General features: G+C 38.2%; 1 protein-coding gene across 1 annotated transcript in view; it reads right to left on the minus strand.

Annotated features, from left to right (window-relative positions):
- Nucleotides 1-238: 238 nt before the first annotated feature.
- Nucleotides 239-16897, minus strand: part of LOC124258172 (deoxyuridine 5'-triphosphate nucleotidohydrolase-like) — a 61774-nt gene continuing 45115 nt past the window's right edge. The window contains 4 exon segments of the mRNA XM_046692227.1: nt 239-600; nt 3219-3289; nt 12813-12887; nt 13758-13802. Of these exon segments, the coding sequence (XP_046548183.1) occupies nt 544-600; nt 3219-3289; nt 12813-12887; nt 13758-13802 (248 nt within the window). The 3' untranslated portion in view covers nt 239-543.

Here is a 16897-nt window from a genome sequence, read left to right on the forward strand (position 1 = left end):
GACACAAAGACCATTGCCCTGAGTCACACGCTCATATTGAGTGAATTGTCAACATAATTTTTTAGGGGTATAGTCTGGGCTGGAGGGGTATACTTTGGCCTGGTCCCAGAATATACCCCTGGGGTATAAACTGGGCTAGCCCATAGTTTACCCTGGGGTATAATCTGGTGGGGGGTTATTCTGGGCTGCTACACCGAGTCCTCGGTGTGACGAACAAAAATAAAGATAACTCACGAAATAAGAAACAATGTTTAATGCCAGGTAGTGTTTTGGTAGTTTCACGAGAAAACTCACCAAATCGGAAGACAAAGTGGCAAGTGATGATTATACACCTAAAGGTGATGATTAGAAAAATAAATGCGAAATATGAAACGATAGAAGCTTCTTGACAGACTTCCTCTGTTGCAACACAACGTGTGAATGCATACTACTTCCCAAAAACTGTTCAATCAGATCAGCACTTCCTTATCTGGCAGCATCATGTGCCACACTTTCTGGGATCCAGTGCCACTGCATATAATCTATATTACACAAGGAAGACAATCAGTTTTTGCCAGTTGATCCAAACCCGCCGGATCCTCGCTCAGTTGCATCAAGCTTCTGTAAATATATAGAACGTATCCTAGTATGATAGCACAAGGACATAAAACATTATGTAACAGATGTTATATTTGGGATGACACTTTCCCATTAAAGTACAAATTCTAGAACTTTTTGGGGGGTTGAGCCCCATCCGGGATTCGACCTGACCCTCTCAGTCAGGCACCTAATTGCCAGCACACAAAGTCAGCTGTTGAACCCACCTTCTTCTGAGTGGCTGAGTAGGTTAGACGGGATAGTGTAATCCCAAATATAACCTGTTACAATTGACCACTTTCTAAATGGCATTATGCATTCATAAAGGCATTGTTTGAAAGGCACAATGTCACACCACATTTAAATACATAATGCATGTCTCTCAATAATACTAACTATCAGCCCTCAGGGAAGCTACCATATAATTTATTCCAACTTTTTCTTTTACACATTTAGATTACAATATCAAAATTCGTTTGAACGAATTAATGCAAAGTTGCATTAAATTGACACTCGCGCCCTTGTCGGACAAACATTATTTCAACCCCATAGTTATGTCCCTTGGAGCACTCTTTAGGCCAAAAAAAAAAAATGTGGCTCCGATTACACCTCTTTAAAATTAAGGGTAGCTAAGTAAGATTTTTTTCCTTTTTCTTTAGAAGTAAAGTACAAACTAGTATAATTCAATGTATAATTGTTTATGCAATAAAGGTTTAGGCCATCATGTCGACTTCTTTCTCTATCCGTCGGTACAAAAAAACAAACCTGAAATCTCATTTAATTCATACCGCTTAAAAAAAATAGGGTCGGCACCAGAATTCTAGGGTCGGTCGGGTAAACGGAACCACAAGATTATTTTTTTAGGCCTTAGGAATATCCAGGGGTGGAAATAACCCATTGCTCGACGTTGGAGTCAAGTGTTTTTTTCTGTCGGGCAAGCAAATTTGTATATCACACTGTACCGGTGTCCAGTTGACTTTCCAATGTTCATTATGTTGTTTATTTTAAAAAATCAACAAGAAAACCACCGGTATAGGGGAAAAAGTATCAGGGAAAGTGATTGTACATGTGCCACTGTACCGGAGTACACTAGCAATGTTAAAGTTATTTCCACCCCTGATATCCTACGCACCTGTGATTGAAACCAGTTCGCAAAACGCAGACACTGTGCGTGACAGTTTTCAAGCAATCATTTTCATTCCGTACATGGCAAGTGATGTCTGTTTGGAAGCTGTTCACCCCGAAGTTTAAATTATCGATATCAGGCAAGTTGGAAGGGATAAGTTGTTTTTTTACTGCATCAACAGGAAGCTCAGGTTAGCGAATATGCCCCAATGTATATGATATAGGCCAAAATATTGTTGAAAATGTGCGACATTGTGCCTTTACTTGTTTAAGTGGCATTTAGAAGGTGGTGTGATGAACAACAAGTTCTATGGATATACACCTTCTTTAATATGATATGAGCGACGTTTCGGTGTAGCTACTAACACCGTTATCAAGCAAATGATGTACAATACTAGATGCAAGGTATATTTATACACTAACCCGACATGCCAAAAACATCAGCTCCACATCACAACAACTCGAAGCTGAACTTCAACATCTGCGCCATGTCTTTAAGACCTACAACAACTAGCCTGCCAGCCTTGTAGACCGCACCATCAACGCCACCCTCAACCCGACAAACAAGCCCCCACGCCATCAAACAGCTCCGTTCAAAATAAGCTTGCCCTATATAGGTTAAGCCAGCCACTAGACCAGCCGACTCTTAAAACACCAAGTCAACATTGATGTTGTGTTCCAGAGAGGTACTACTATACAGAACCTCCTAAAAGCCAATGGCAGACCGCCCCCCACAACTAAAGAAGACCCCTCAGGCACAGTTTACCACATAAAGTGTGACTGTGGAGACTCGTACATCGGCGTAAAACCTCAAGACCCCTTCCTGTAAGAATCAAAGAACATCAAGCCTCTGTGAAGAAGAAAGACTCTAAATCCGCCATCTCTGACCACACCCAAGCTCACCCAGACCACAACATCCTAAGGAACAGCATCAATGTACTCACCAGCAATCACACCCACTACAAGATCAGAAAGCTACTAGAAGCCATTCACATCAAGAGACTCCAACCGGCCATGAACAGAGACCAAGGATATTACATCCCCACTGCCTACAACCAACTCATCACCAAGCAATCTTAATCCTATTATTCTCCTGTCTGTCATATATCACTGGTTTCCTCCCTTAATCCCCCACAGCTTACTATGTTTGTGTAACTATTGGCCTCTTGTGTAAACATCCACCACCTTGTAAATCTACCTCATTAATTGTGTAAACATCATCACTTACTGTTCAACTTTACTATGTATATAAATATACCTTGCATCTAGTATTGTACATCATTTGCTTGATAACGGTGTTAGTAGCTACACCGAAACTTTGCTCATATCATATTAAAGAAGGTGTATATCCATAGAACTCTCCTTGTTGTTCATTGTGCCTTTAACTAAACTTTTTACTAATTTCCATCCGTTTTAGTTTTTCAGGTGCCACATATTTTCAAATGAACTACAACATCTTTTGAAAGTAGGTTAGAGGTTGAAAATAAAGGTCACAGAATATAAAGTACGGAACATACCTCTAATTCTTGCAGTTCAGGAATGTATATTCTCTCACAGATGAGCTGTGCAATACGATCACCACTGTTCACTGAAAACAAGGACATTATTGTCAGTCCAAATAAGACCCAAAATACTGTACAATGACTCTAGCTGACTGTCTGTTTGAAACTTTAGGTGCATGTCGCCCTGACTGTCTGTTTGAAACTTGAGGTGCATGTCGCCTTACTGATCCAATATACAGCAGAATGTGAACCATATCGCGATATTCAAATTGCACGATAATGTACCGGTACACCAAGCTCCAGATAAGATTGAGCTCATGTGGGTACTGTACCCATTGTATTTTTGGGGAGTGGGTATTATGAATGTTACTCTCAAATATGTGGGTATTTCAGGGACTTCACTCACCTAACTATATGTCATTGAGTTTGATTACTAAGCAGGAATGTATTGCATTATGGCACACCTAATCAAAACCAACTTAAATATTATGGAAATGATTTAATTAAAAATCACTCATTTACAATCAAGTCGACCATGTTAGCACTTTCACAATGTCTGTAAGTTAAACAACATCTCAAAATATCACTGATATGTGTAACCATTGTTTGTAAGTTGCTGAGCAACCAAAAACAATCTGTCAATCAACACGAATGATAGCAATCAATGTCTTTCACCATGCACGCAATTTTTAGAAATATATTCTGCACGCATGTTTTAAACCTTTTGCGTATCTAACATTTTCTAATGCGTAATTGGTACACTACAATTATTTTTCAATGCGTAATTCGAACTTTTTTATGCGCATTTTATCCGCAATCGCAGCTTATCTGGGCATCTGGGCATATACCGGTTTACCAGTAGTATTGCACAGGCACAGCTCTACTGTCAAGTTTAACTTGGTGCTGGTCGCCCTGACTTGTCTAGTTAAAATGAGATGCAAAAACTAAATTTTGAAAAGCTGTTTCCTTGCACTACTTAAAAATTATGATTAGATATGGGTCATGAGAAATATTGCAATGTTTTTTTGTGTGTGTGTTTTGAAATACTGGGTAAAAATACACAAATTTCATCAATATTTGAACAATTTATCATAAAAATCATTTTGTAGTGTTAGTCGACTGTAATACCACACACAAGTTTAACATATTTCCTTTATAACGCGGAACCCAAGGCAGGGAAACAACTAGAGGTGTGACGATACTGAAATTTCACGATACGATACGTATCGCGATATCTTGGGATGATACGATTCGATGCATATCACGATATGCTTTCCTTAGTTATTTTCTTTAAAAAATCATATTTTAATAGCAACATTTTTTGACATAACTATCAATATCTAATGAAAATTAACAATTTTAAGGTCAATGATACATATCACGATACGAAAAAACGTATCAATATATTTATCGTCAGATAAAGTATCACAATTATCGATACGATATATCGTCACAGCTCTAGAAACAACCCGTGCAATCTTCTAACACCTGTTGGTATGACATTGGATTCAACCACAGACTTCATACTCTGAGCATACACTTTTTTTTTTTTTTTTTTTAGTTACACGTCGATAGTTTTTTTGTTTGTTTTTTTATTCCATTTCAAGTCTCACATAAAATACATATGGCAAAGAGGACAACAACCAAATATATATGTATATAGCTTCAGTGATGTTTTGCAAGGTTCTATATGACAGTTTACCTCTTGAAATTGGACAAGATGTTATCACGCAGTCCGACTCTGCAAAAAATCTTGGTGTCATCTTTCAATCAACAATGTCATTAGAAAATCAAATCAAATCACTCAGCAAAGGATGTTTCTACCATATCTTCAATATTAGCAAGATCCGAACCCTCTTAGACTTCAACACCGCGCAGCTTCTAACGTCCAGCCTTGTTCTCTCTAAACTTGATTACTGCAACTCCCTCTATTACAACACTCCTCAACAGCTCCTTTCACAACTCCAACGGATTCAGAATTCAGCTGCCCGTGTTGTTGCCCGTGCCTGCAGCTACCAAACTGTGACACCTATCCTCCAAATAAAGACAGTATTGCAAACATATACACACACGCGCACACATACATATATACATATACATACATATGCACATACATACACGCATGTATACATATATATAAATATAACATCATGAGATTACAACAATTATATAGATACATAAGATGTCATTAAAGTTTCTGTGGAGGGAATATGAAATTGGAGGGGTAAGGTTGAATAGTATGGTTGTAGTGAGTAGGGTCTGGAGGTCTCAGCTGATATTATAAGTAGATTTTAATGTTTAGCACATAGTAAGGTATATAAATGTTTCCATTTCCTTATAAAGGGATCTAAGCTATTGTTTTTCCTAGCTATATATTTTTCAGTTGTATATATATATCTTTTAATAACTTAAGAAATCCCTCAAGGGAAGGTGCTTGTTGTTTTATACTTGAAACATAAATGAATCTTTTGGCAAGAAGTATAATATGGTTTAGTATTTTATTGTTTGAGAACATTCCAAACATGATAGTGAATTTTGTAAATGTGACATCACATTGGAGGTGGGCATTTAGAAATTGTTCTACTTTTCGCCAAAAGTTTTAACTAAATCACAGTAAAAATATACATGCAATATGTCTTCTGGGGAATTTTTGCAAAAAGTACAAGTATCATTATCAACTAGCTTCATCTTCAATAGTTCTTTCTTTGTATAGAGTATTCTGTAAATAAATCTGTACTGAAAATCTAACAGCTTACAATCATTTGTGCATTTCCTGTAATATCTGAATACATTACTCTACATTATATCCTGCTGAAGTACTCTAGTACTTTAGGGGTATCGTTGTTCTTAATCAATTTATCGTAGAATATCCTTGAACCATTAATATTTGAGATCATATCTAGGTAAACTCTATTAATGTTTAATTGATTTAAGCAGAGAGTTCTGTTTCCTACAAGTTGTCTCCAGTTCATTGGAATGTTATTTAACAAATGATGATAGTCTAAGAAGGTCCCGCTTATTTTGTACCTCTGCTTTACATCTTCAAAACTGAGAAATCCATTTTCATTACAAATATCGCTGACATAATGTATACCGCACTTAAACCAATTTCTTATCATGTATGAAGATTTAAAGAAATGGTTTAACCAGAGTGGCTGAGCTAAGATTTGGTCTAAGTCATCGCTGTCAAAGGTGTGTTTTTTTATAAAATATTCTCCATGCAGATAAAACATCTCTCCAATAGGGATTATCTTTGCCAGATAAGCAATCAACAGCATTAGAACCTAGAAAGTACAGTTGACTTAAGGGAAAAATGCTATTAAAATTTGAAGTTTTCTGTAAGTGACGTTTCAGTGATGATAATTTCGAAGGGTTAATGAAACGTTCAATGTCAATCATTCTGAGGCCTCCATCTTCGTAAGTTCTACTGATATTAGACCTTTTAATCTTATCATTTTTATTATTCCATATGAATCTATAGATTATTTTATTGAGTTCATCGATGAATGTTTTTGGCGGGTTAGGAAGTGCTGAGAAAATATGTACTAGGGTAGAAATTGCTAGAGTTTTGATAACAGTGATTTTCCCGATTAGAGTTTCTTCTTCGCCAACTAGCAAGTAATCTATCAATATGCTCTAGGCGTTTTCTGGTGTTAATTACCCAAAGGTCTTTAAGAGAAGCATTAAGTGTTATTCCTAAGATTTCAAAGTCTCCACTGTGCCAGTCAAGATAGGAGTCATTGGCTAAAGTTATATTACTACCTGTCATTGAGCCTATCCAGATAGCTTTTGTCTTGTTTAAGTTCATTTTGAGTCCAGACATTTGATAGAATTTATTCAGTGTTTCAATTGCAACACTGAGACTTGTTTCAGATCCATCTAGAAATAGCTGTGTATCGTCCGCACATTGTCCGAGTTTCTGTTCTGTATCATTAAGTGTTATACCCTTTATATTAGGATTCGACCTTATCATAATACCTAATATTTCAACGGCAAGGATAAATGAATACGGTGAGACTGGATCTCCCTGTCTACACCCTCTTTCCTGGTGGGAAAACGAGGAGATGTGCCCGTTTTGTATCAGAGCTGCTGTATTATTACCGGTTAGAATTTGAATCCATTTGATAATATTGGGCCCAAACCCAAACGCTTTTATTACCTGTATTATAAATGTTTTGGGGATAGTGTCAAAGGCTTTTTCAAAATCTATTAGTAATAATAGGCCAGGTTCATTTAACCTTCTTGTTTCAAATACAATATCATATACAAGTCTTATATTTTCACTCATACATCTCCCAGGTATAAAGCCTGTTTGATTTTCATGTACAATTGTATCTAATATTGATTTAAACCTGTTTGCAATACATGTGCTTATTATTTTGTAAAGGGAATTTAGTAATGAAATAGGTCGCCAGTTCTTTAGGAATTTTCTGTCTCTATTTGGTTTAGGTAAACAAGTAATAATTCCCCTGTTCATTGTAATAGTTAATTCATTATTTGTAAAGGTTTCTTTTATAAATCTATAAAGCCAAGGTCTTAAATCTTTCCAAAAGAACTTCAAGAATTCAATGGGGTAGCCATCAATTCCTGGGCTTTTATCATTCTTCATGGATAAAACAGCCTTATTTATTTCTTCTAAGCTAATTTCTTTTTCCAAATCCTCAAATTCTTTTTAGTTATCTTTGGAGTGTTAATAGAACTTAAATCAATATCATTTTGATCCTCATGTTGGTGAATATCTCTATACAAATTACTGTAAAATTGTTTCAGTTCGTCTAAAATACCGCTACCATCAGTTATCAGATCGCCATTATCTTTCATAACACTTCCTATAAGCTTACTGGTGAAATTTCTGTTTTCCAGGTGACGAAAATAGCTGGTGCGTTTTTCTCCTTCTTCAAACCATTTTGTTCTTTTTAGAAATTGACTGACTGACTGACTGAGTTTAGTTTTACGCCGCTTTTATCAATATTCCAGCAATATCACGGCGAGGGACACCAGAAATGGGCTTAACACATTGTGCCCATGTGGGGAATATAACCCGGGTCTTCGGCGTGACGAGCCAACGCTTTAACCACTAGGCTACCTCACCGCCCCTTTAGAAATTGAGTTCTTCTTACATCTTCCTCATTAATATGCTCCAAAAGTAGCTAATTCTGCTAAATATTCTTCATTTAAATTGTTAAAGTCACTTCTTATATTTTCTTCAAGAATTTGTATTGATTCTTCAAGATCCTTTCTGTTATTTTCTCTATTTTTCTTAATGTATGTAGAAAATGAAATTGTTTTTCCTCTCAAATTCATTAAGAAAGTTTCTAGAAATAAAGATTCAGATATTATCAATTCCTGCGTTCCGTCTTTCATAAAGTTGTTCGATTCGTCTTCATTGTCAATATTTTTGGCTTATTCGAGTAGAGTATCACGTAATATATTTTTGACAATTTTATATATTCTTCGTTGTGTAAGAGTGAGGTGTTAAAATTCCAATAACCACGGCCTCTTTCATTACTTAATTTATTTGAAAGTGATAGTATAATTGGGGAATGGTCTGACTTATAGCCTGGGACAATATCAGTTTCATAAGATATATTGAATAAGTCCTGAGAGACTAGGGAAAAAATCAAGTCTTGTTTGCTGCTTAGGGTTTCTCTTCCACCATGTAAATTTCTTACATCCACTGTTTTGTTCTCTCCAAATGTCTAACAGATCTAATTCTTCAATCTTTTCCAGAACAGTATTTCTTGCATTGGGATTGTTTATGTTCTTGTAGTTTTCAAGATCCACCGAAGGATTAAGCACCAGATTCCAGTCGCCGCATATAATAAGTGATTCATTTTCAAATTCCATGATATCATCAAATAATTTAGTATAGAATTTAGGTTCATCCTTATTTGGGCCATATAGGTTAGTTAGGGTAATATTCAGTCCGTCCATTGTTATGTCAGTTATTATGAAATTGCCATTTTCATCAATAAGGGATTTATTAACCTTGATTTCAATGTTGTTATTAAACAGAATTGCTACACCTCTTGAGTTAGTTTTAAATGGGGCAATAATACAGTTTAACCCCCATTCATTTTTCATAATATCTCTATCTTTTTCTGAAATACGTATATCTTGGAGGCAGATAATTGAGTATTTCTTTCTTTTCCATATTCTCATAGCCTCTTGCCTTTTATTTCTTTCTGCTAACCCTCTGCAATTAGCTGATACTATTTTTATCCTATCCAGGTCCATTGTAGGTCCTTTGTAGTTGTAATTATTGCAGTTGCTGTCCTTAATGGCATTATTTACATTAGAAATGGTGTTTATGTTTTTTAAACGTAAAACAATGAACATAGATGCAAAACAAAGAAGGTTTCCACTTCCATCCACCGGAAGATATAATCAACTGAAAAATTATTTGTCGACATATAATCAAGTGCAATACTGAAGTACCAAATATGTACGGGTGAGATTTTGGAGCTTTAATTTTACACAGCACAAAAGTCAGAACTATAGTATTCTCTTAACAGAAGTTATGATTGGATATAGCTTATAGAATAGAATAATAATGTACTGAAGCATGTGAGCTTAGTGATTGAAAACAAAATAATTATTGAAATACCTTAAGATTTGTGAGTTTTAACTCTACATATGACAGAAGTCAAGGTAATACTGTTTTCCTAATCGAAACTATGTTAGAAGATAACTTTGATTACCTCACCGTAACTTTCTATCTATACAGAAAGCATATGACGGATTTAAAAAATCAAAAGAATAATATTTTCCTAACAGAGATTAGATTATGTTTGGAAATTCCTTTGTTTACCTCAACGTACCTTTCTGTTATGTTTTTGACTGTACAGGTCCACAGAAGGGAAGAAACATACCAACCGCTGAAGCACAGTAACACAGTGACGCATGGTCAAGTCACATAATAGTCACGGGGTCATGTAATCGAATAGACAATAACCTTGTTAACTTAAATCAATACATATGTTAACATATACCAACAACAAATAAAAAACCCATAGTTTTGAAGCACAGCAGCATAGTGTAGTATGCACAAGTCACGTGATGGTCACGGGGTCATTGTATGTAAACAGGTACACGTGGGAATGAAAACTTTTACAACATCTACACATGACAAATTTTAAAATCAAAACATTAATATTCTCCTAACAGAGGCTAGTCTATGCTTATAAATAGATATATTTACCTCAGCGTACCTTTCTGTTATTGACTGTACAAGTCCACAGAGAAGAAGAAACATCCAAAGTGTTGAAGCGCAGCAACACAGTGGCGCATGCTCAAGTCACGTGATGGTCAAGGGTCATTGTTTGTAAACATTTACACGTGGGAATGAAAGCATTTTAAAGACCTGCATATGACAAGTTTTAAAAATCAAAACATTAATATTCTCCTTATAGAGGATAGTCTATGATTATAAATAAATTTGTTTACCTCAACGTATCTTTCTATCGTGTTTATGATCAATACATATCCATGGATAGGAGAAAGAAAAAGTCCGTATTGCTAAAGTCACGGGTGCACAAGTCACGTGATAGCCACGGGGTGATATAATCAAGCGGACAATAGCTTTGTTGGCATATATAAAGCAATCCAAAAATAGGGTGCCGAACGTACACATGTCATAGTAGTGATCGAAAATGGAACATTTCTCGAAATACCTGGTGATTTGAGAGTTGCACTCAACATATGACAATTTTTAGAATAAAAGGAAAAGAATAGTATGATATAACAATATATATTATTTTCCTAACAGAGACAAGATTATGTTTGGAAATTGCTTTGTTTACATCAACGTACCTTTCTGCCATATTTTTGACTTTACAAGTCCACAGAAAAGGAGAAACATCCGAAGTGTTGAAGCACAGCAAATTAGTGACGCAAGCATAAGTCACGTGATAATCACGGGGTTATTGCTTGTAAACAGATGCACGTGCAAATGAAAACGATCACAAGATCGCAAGAGGGCCGTTGTATTTCCTTCAATCAAGGGGTGTAGGCCACTAGATCTTCATAGAGTCATCCAGTCCGATATCTTTCCAAGTGGAAAACATATCTCGTCGATATTGTAGGGTGATGTCCACTCCTTTCTCGAGGATCCTTGTTTGAACTTGGTGTTGCTGTCGAAGCTCATATCCCTTCGCAGCAAGATGCGAGCGCCTCTTCTTCAGCATGACCGGGAGGTCGGTCCGGATGGATATTCTCTGCTCCCGCATAATCTTCCAATTCTTGACAGAAGCTTGATGTACATCATTTCGGTCTTGCATTTGCACGAACTTCACCACTATAGGTTAGGGGAGTCCTTAGTGCGTTCCCAATTACCAAGTCGGGGTAGACGGTGGATGTTGACAAACATCATCTCTCGTGCACGGGGTAGCCCTAGTTGTGTAAACAACTCACGTGTAGCAGTCTCCGGGTCCTTGTCGTCTGGAATACCGTAGATAAGTAAATTGGATTTCCGCTGATATAGCTCCTGCTGTTGAAATCTTCGCTCCATTTCGGTCCGGTAATCTGTGAAGTCCTGTCTCAGTTTGTGTATGTCGGCCTTGTTGTTGTTTATTTCCTGTGCGTTGTATTCGACTGTTTTTAGAGTCTCGTCTAGAGAGGCACGTAGTTCTGTAATGTCCGTACTGATGTGGTCAATCTTGGCCGAAATGTCACTGCTATACTTCTTCAGACACTGGTCCATGTAAGCTTTCATATCGTTGAAAGTTTCAACTGTAATGGCGGCGTCCCCTGATTTCGTTGTTGTTTTAGGATCGTTGAAGTTTTCAGTCGCCGCAGCCTTGGACCTTGTAATATATTCATCTAATAATCCGGATGAGGTTGATTGGCTTTCTGTGTCTTTCTGGTGTCTATTTCGGCCTTTATTTGTCGACATTTTAGTTAGATTTTGGCGGATTTAGGAGAGCGATTTTTTTCAGTGTCCTACATGCATGGACAGGTAACCGGAAGTCAATAAAGTCTGACCAGACAATCCAGTGATCAACAGTATGAGCATCGATCCACATAATTTAGATACAATGTCAACCACCCGATCCTATTAGTCACCCTTTACAAGCATGGGTTGCTGACGACAATTCTAACCTGGAGTCAGAGGTACAGATAAGCTGCGTATCTGCGTAAATTACGCAAATATTTATGTGAAAACTCATTTTCTATTCAGTCTATTGCGTACAAGTACGCTTGAATTTTTGTAAATACTCAATAAATGTTATCTTACATGCGTACACACAAAGATGTCAAATCTTAGCTTGTGTACCGGTGGATAGATAAAATAACTGAGGTATAGTGAGAGGTTCTATTTTAGGACATGAACTTGACAACTTGCAGTCTTTCTTATCGTTTCTCATTTTACAGATCAAATATAAATAACAAAAAATAACTTTTAAACTTCACTATATTTTCAAATTTAATGGAAAATGGCAAAAAACCCAATTGAGTTTAAGTGAGCTGAGTACAATTTATTTGGTTACTCAAAGAAAAATTAGGATACCCAATTGAGATGAACACGAGTGAGTACATAACTCAATGACCCCAAAAGTTATCTGTAGCTCTGCTGGAGTTTAATAGGTCTATATTAGAAATTTGTCTCACCTTTGAAATCTTGTTTGCCAAAGTTGAACATGACAACACCAACATTACCTCTGTAGTCCTGGTCTATAACACCAGCTGAAACATACAACGCAACCAAATATAACACTTTGTATCAGAATCAGGGGTAGAAATAACTTTTAAATTGCTAGTGTACTCCTGTACAGGGCACATGTAAAATCACTTGCCCTGATAATTTTCCTGCTATACCGGCCGATCTTCTTGGTGATTTTTTAAATAAACAACATAATTAACATTGGAATGTCAACTGGACACGGTACAGCGTGATATACAAATGTGCTTGCCCGACAGAAAAAAACACTGGACTCAGACGTCGGGCAATGGGTTATTTCCAACCCTGAGAATCCGTAGTTAAACAAGAATCATTTGTAGGGAACCTTTAGTGCAGACTGAATAATTTGGCAGCTGTGATTGGATGATTTGTCAGATTTTTGCCTTTTTCTTAAAACTTGTACAGCCATCCAGTAATTAAAACTGACCATGTATTTCAACATTTAGTCCTGTTTTCAAACACTGGCTAGTGCTGAAATGGACTGCAGTTAATTTCAAGCTGTTTATTGATTAATTGAGGGGGCAGATGTCTCTACTGTGGCTTGTGTAGAGCTGTTGCCTCTTTGAGTGGTTTCGAGTCTGGTCCAGACAATCCAGTGATCAACATCACGAGCACCGACCTTTGCAATAGGAACAGGCTCATTTTCTGTGTATATTGTCGCTTTAAGGCCAGACTATATACACATGTATATCATATGTAGAAGCTGTTGACAGTTAATCATTGAAATAATAAAACCGCTATAGAACATATATGGCTTTCTATGACCTATATAGTGCTACTGAAATATTTTGAGGAACCTGTTAACATGCTTTAACAAACTGGAGGGAAATGGAGGGAGGAGAAAGAAAGAAAGTAGAAAAATCAAAAGATCTCACCTCCTACATCAATGAAGTGTTTGGCTGCCAGGCCGGATCGTGGAGCTGAAACATAGGCAAGGTTTTACTTTGAAAAATGGGAGTCATGGCGACTCACAGTATTTATTTTTGAGAGTCATTTTCAATATTTGGTAGTCATGAAAATTTTAGTTTAATATTTAGTGCAATATTTCATTGTGTACATCCGAACACGCAAGAGTTGTGCCAAGATTTTGTTTTGTGTTGTATTGTCATTTATATTAGTCCAAGCACTGTACGTCCCCATGGTCCCTAGTGTGGCGATCTACCTACAATTGTCTACTTATGGAACGTTTTTATATTGTATTGTCTTCGTAAATAAAATAGTTTTAAATTTCCGTGCTAGTTTCAGACACCATCTGTGATACTCTAGTTATTTTACAGTCTCTTTGAAGTAGTAGACAGGATGACAGTCCTGGACCAGGGTAATCTAAGGCTTCATTTAATAGATAAAGCCTTAGTTGGACCCTTACCATTACCATCTACTACAGAGCTTTATTTCATAAAATAAGACTTTAGTCGGGGATTTCAAACAAAATGTCCCCGGCAGCCACAATTCCCAAAGAAATGTATTGCGCTTCCTCCCAAGGGGAATTGTGCCGGCTGCCTTTCTCTCACATCACACAAAGTTGCAGAGACAACGGCGGGATACGAACCCACATACACAGCTTGCGCAGACTATACATAATGGGCCGCACCACTTAACCGACTGAGCTACCGCGGACTTAGCTGAAGTAGGTCAGTTTAACGGGTAGATCATGCGCACCCACGCATCACGTGACACGTTGTCTGGAATCAATAATTCCTGTCTGCCTGGCCCATCCCTCAAGTAGTACAAGGTATCGTGCTGCGACTGGAAGGGAAGGTTCCGCACAACTCATCGTTTCCAGAATCTCCATCGCGGTACAAGAGTCTTTGGCAAACTCAAACATGTGCAAACAAATATCCTACACACAATAGGAATACGAGAAGACAACTGTGGGGCAATCACGGAGCACCATCGGCTAGAATAGAGAGAGAGCCGAGAAGAAAGCGAAAGAAAAGTGGCAAGAACTATATCCGGGAGAAGGCATATGCTCTATTCGTAGCAAAGATAGGCGTTTCCGAAATACCCATTGGCAAGCTACAAACGTCGATTCCAAAACTAGAGCGCCAACTACTAGCACGGCTATGGGCTGTATTCTATCGACTATACAAGAGATTTTTCTGGTGTACTGGACCGCAAGCGACTGGTGGAATACCTTTGGAAGAAACATGGTTTCCGAGAGCAAAAGGAGACTTGGCTTCTGCTATGCAGTCGAACAGTCCAACAATTCCTAGACAATCACGGGTAGTGTTGGGGCCCACGTCTGTACTTGGGTCGAAACCTGGAATGGCTATACAATGCGAGCGAAACTCTACAACAAGGTTGTTTCCAATTTCGAAGCAGGAGAAGTCCGGAGCAAATCGGAGGACATCTGGCAGACTATGTGGATTGCCCAAATCAACATTTGCGGAAAACTTTCCTGCATCCAGACGTGCAAGCTTCGTGGTTGTACTTTCGCATAGAAGTTTAAGCTCTACGCACACCCACACAACTTTCGGAAGAAATAGCAAGCGATTTGGTAGAACAAACTCTACAGATGGTATCTCCTACAGACACCAACTTGTTCGTAGTACAACCCCAGCAAAACAATGGAAAAACCTATCGAAATGTCTAGACGCTGTGTCTCGTTCTGGCAGATCGTCCACAGGGCACCATCTTAAGTAGTTTGGTATGCACATTCGGAGGCGGGTAGAATTTCTGGGGTCCGTATTGCCCCTACAAGAGCAGGCGACGATGCTACGTGGGAGAAAGCCATAGAATGGGCTGCAGCAGATTTTGGTTTCGAGCATGTCCAATATTTCGGGTAGATATACTCTCCGCTACAGATACTGGTGTGGAGCTAGGGCCACTACGTTGCTATACAAAGGATCCCGATGCCAAAACGATACTGTCTGCGGTAGAAGACCAACCCAGCTACACCCAAATGGAGCAGATCAAGTATTCTATTGCCTTCTTGCAAGACAGTAGAGTGGGAATGGAGAACAGCCAAATGTAGCACCATAGGAAGGCTTCTTCAAATTCCAACTGCAGGAAGTACCAGAGATTGCAAAGACAGAGAAGTATATTCTGGATCTACTAGGGGTCGAGGAAAACGATTGCAAGAAATACAAGAAGCAGCACGCGTGGAAGAATGGAGAAGAGAAGCATGGGCTATCCTAGAAGGTAGAAAGACAGCCACGGCAGATAGAACAAGAGCAGCGTGAGAAAAAGAACTGGGGCGACTCGGAGAAATGATGCGGGAGAAAAGGAATACACAAAGCGATCGGAAGAAGCTCGCAAAGAGGTAGAAACAGCTCTACTGAAATACACAAGCGGAAAAATAGCAGGCGTTACCAAATACTACATGGTCCATTCTAGGATACGCAAACAACCAGAAGGACAAACATCCAGCAGAGTAGTCTTGTTGCAAAAGGCGTAGAAATACCAATTGTGGTTTGGGCAAACAAAAGATTGGGCGTGTGCTGGAAGAGAACCACGACTTTGTGGAGACCACTACGGACAAATACGGACGGAAAGCGTGTTGGATACCAAGAGCTTGGCCAGCAACGAAGAATACCCTGTTGGCCTGCACATCCGCATAGAACCCACCAGAACTTTCCAGAAAGATGGAAGGACCATATTCTGGAATCCTATTGCCGTAGTAGTTGCCCCAGATCCTAGAAGCTATCTTCTATAGAAACCGAAGAGATAGAGCAAGACTACAATGACCTGCTAGACGAAAAAATGCAAACCATTGTGGTAGAGACTGCAATAGCCCACTTCCAAAGGATACAACCAAACTTCTAGATGTCGAGCCTGGAAAATACATGTGCAGAAAGTTTGCGCTGCAACATTCGAGGGAAAGCAAGAATTGTATTGTATCTGCTGCCAGTGGGGAAGATGGGAACCCACCACAGACATCAGAAATACCAACATATGGATGCTTTCTAGAGAAGGAAATAGAAAAACTTGGTGGAGTAGAAGCCCTGCGGAAAGGAGACAGCTTGCTTCTCTGTAGAGTAGGTCAGGAAAAGACAACACCACAAAAAAACAAAGA

The sequence above is a fragment of the Haliotis rubra genome, unplaced genomic scaffold (assembly GCF_003918875.1).
Source record: "Haliotis rubra isolate DU_JTF1 unplaced genomic scaffold, ASM391887v1 Scf685, whole genome shotgun sequence".
Classification (NCBI taxonomy): Eukaryota; Metazoa; Mollusca; class Gastropoda; order Lepetellida; family Haliotidae; genus Haliotis; species Haliotis rubra.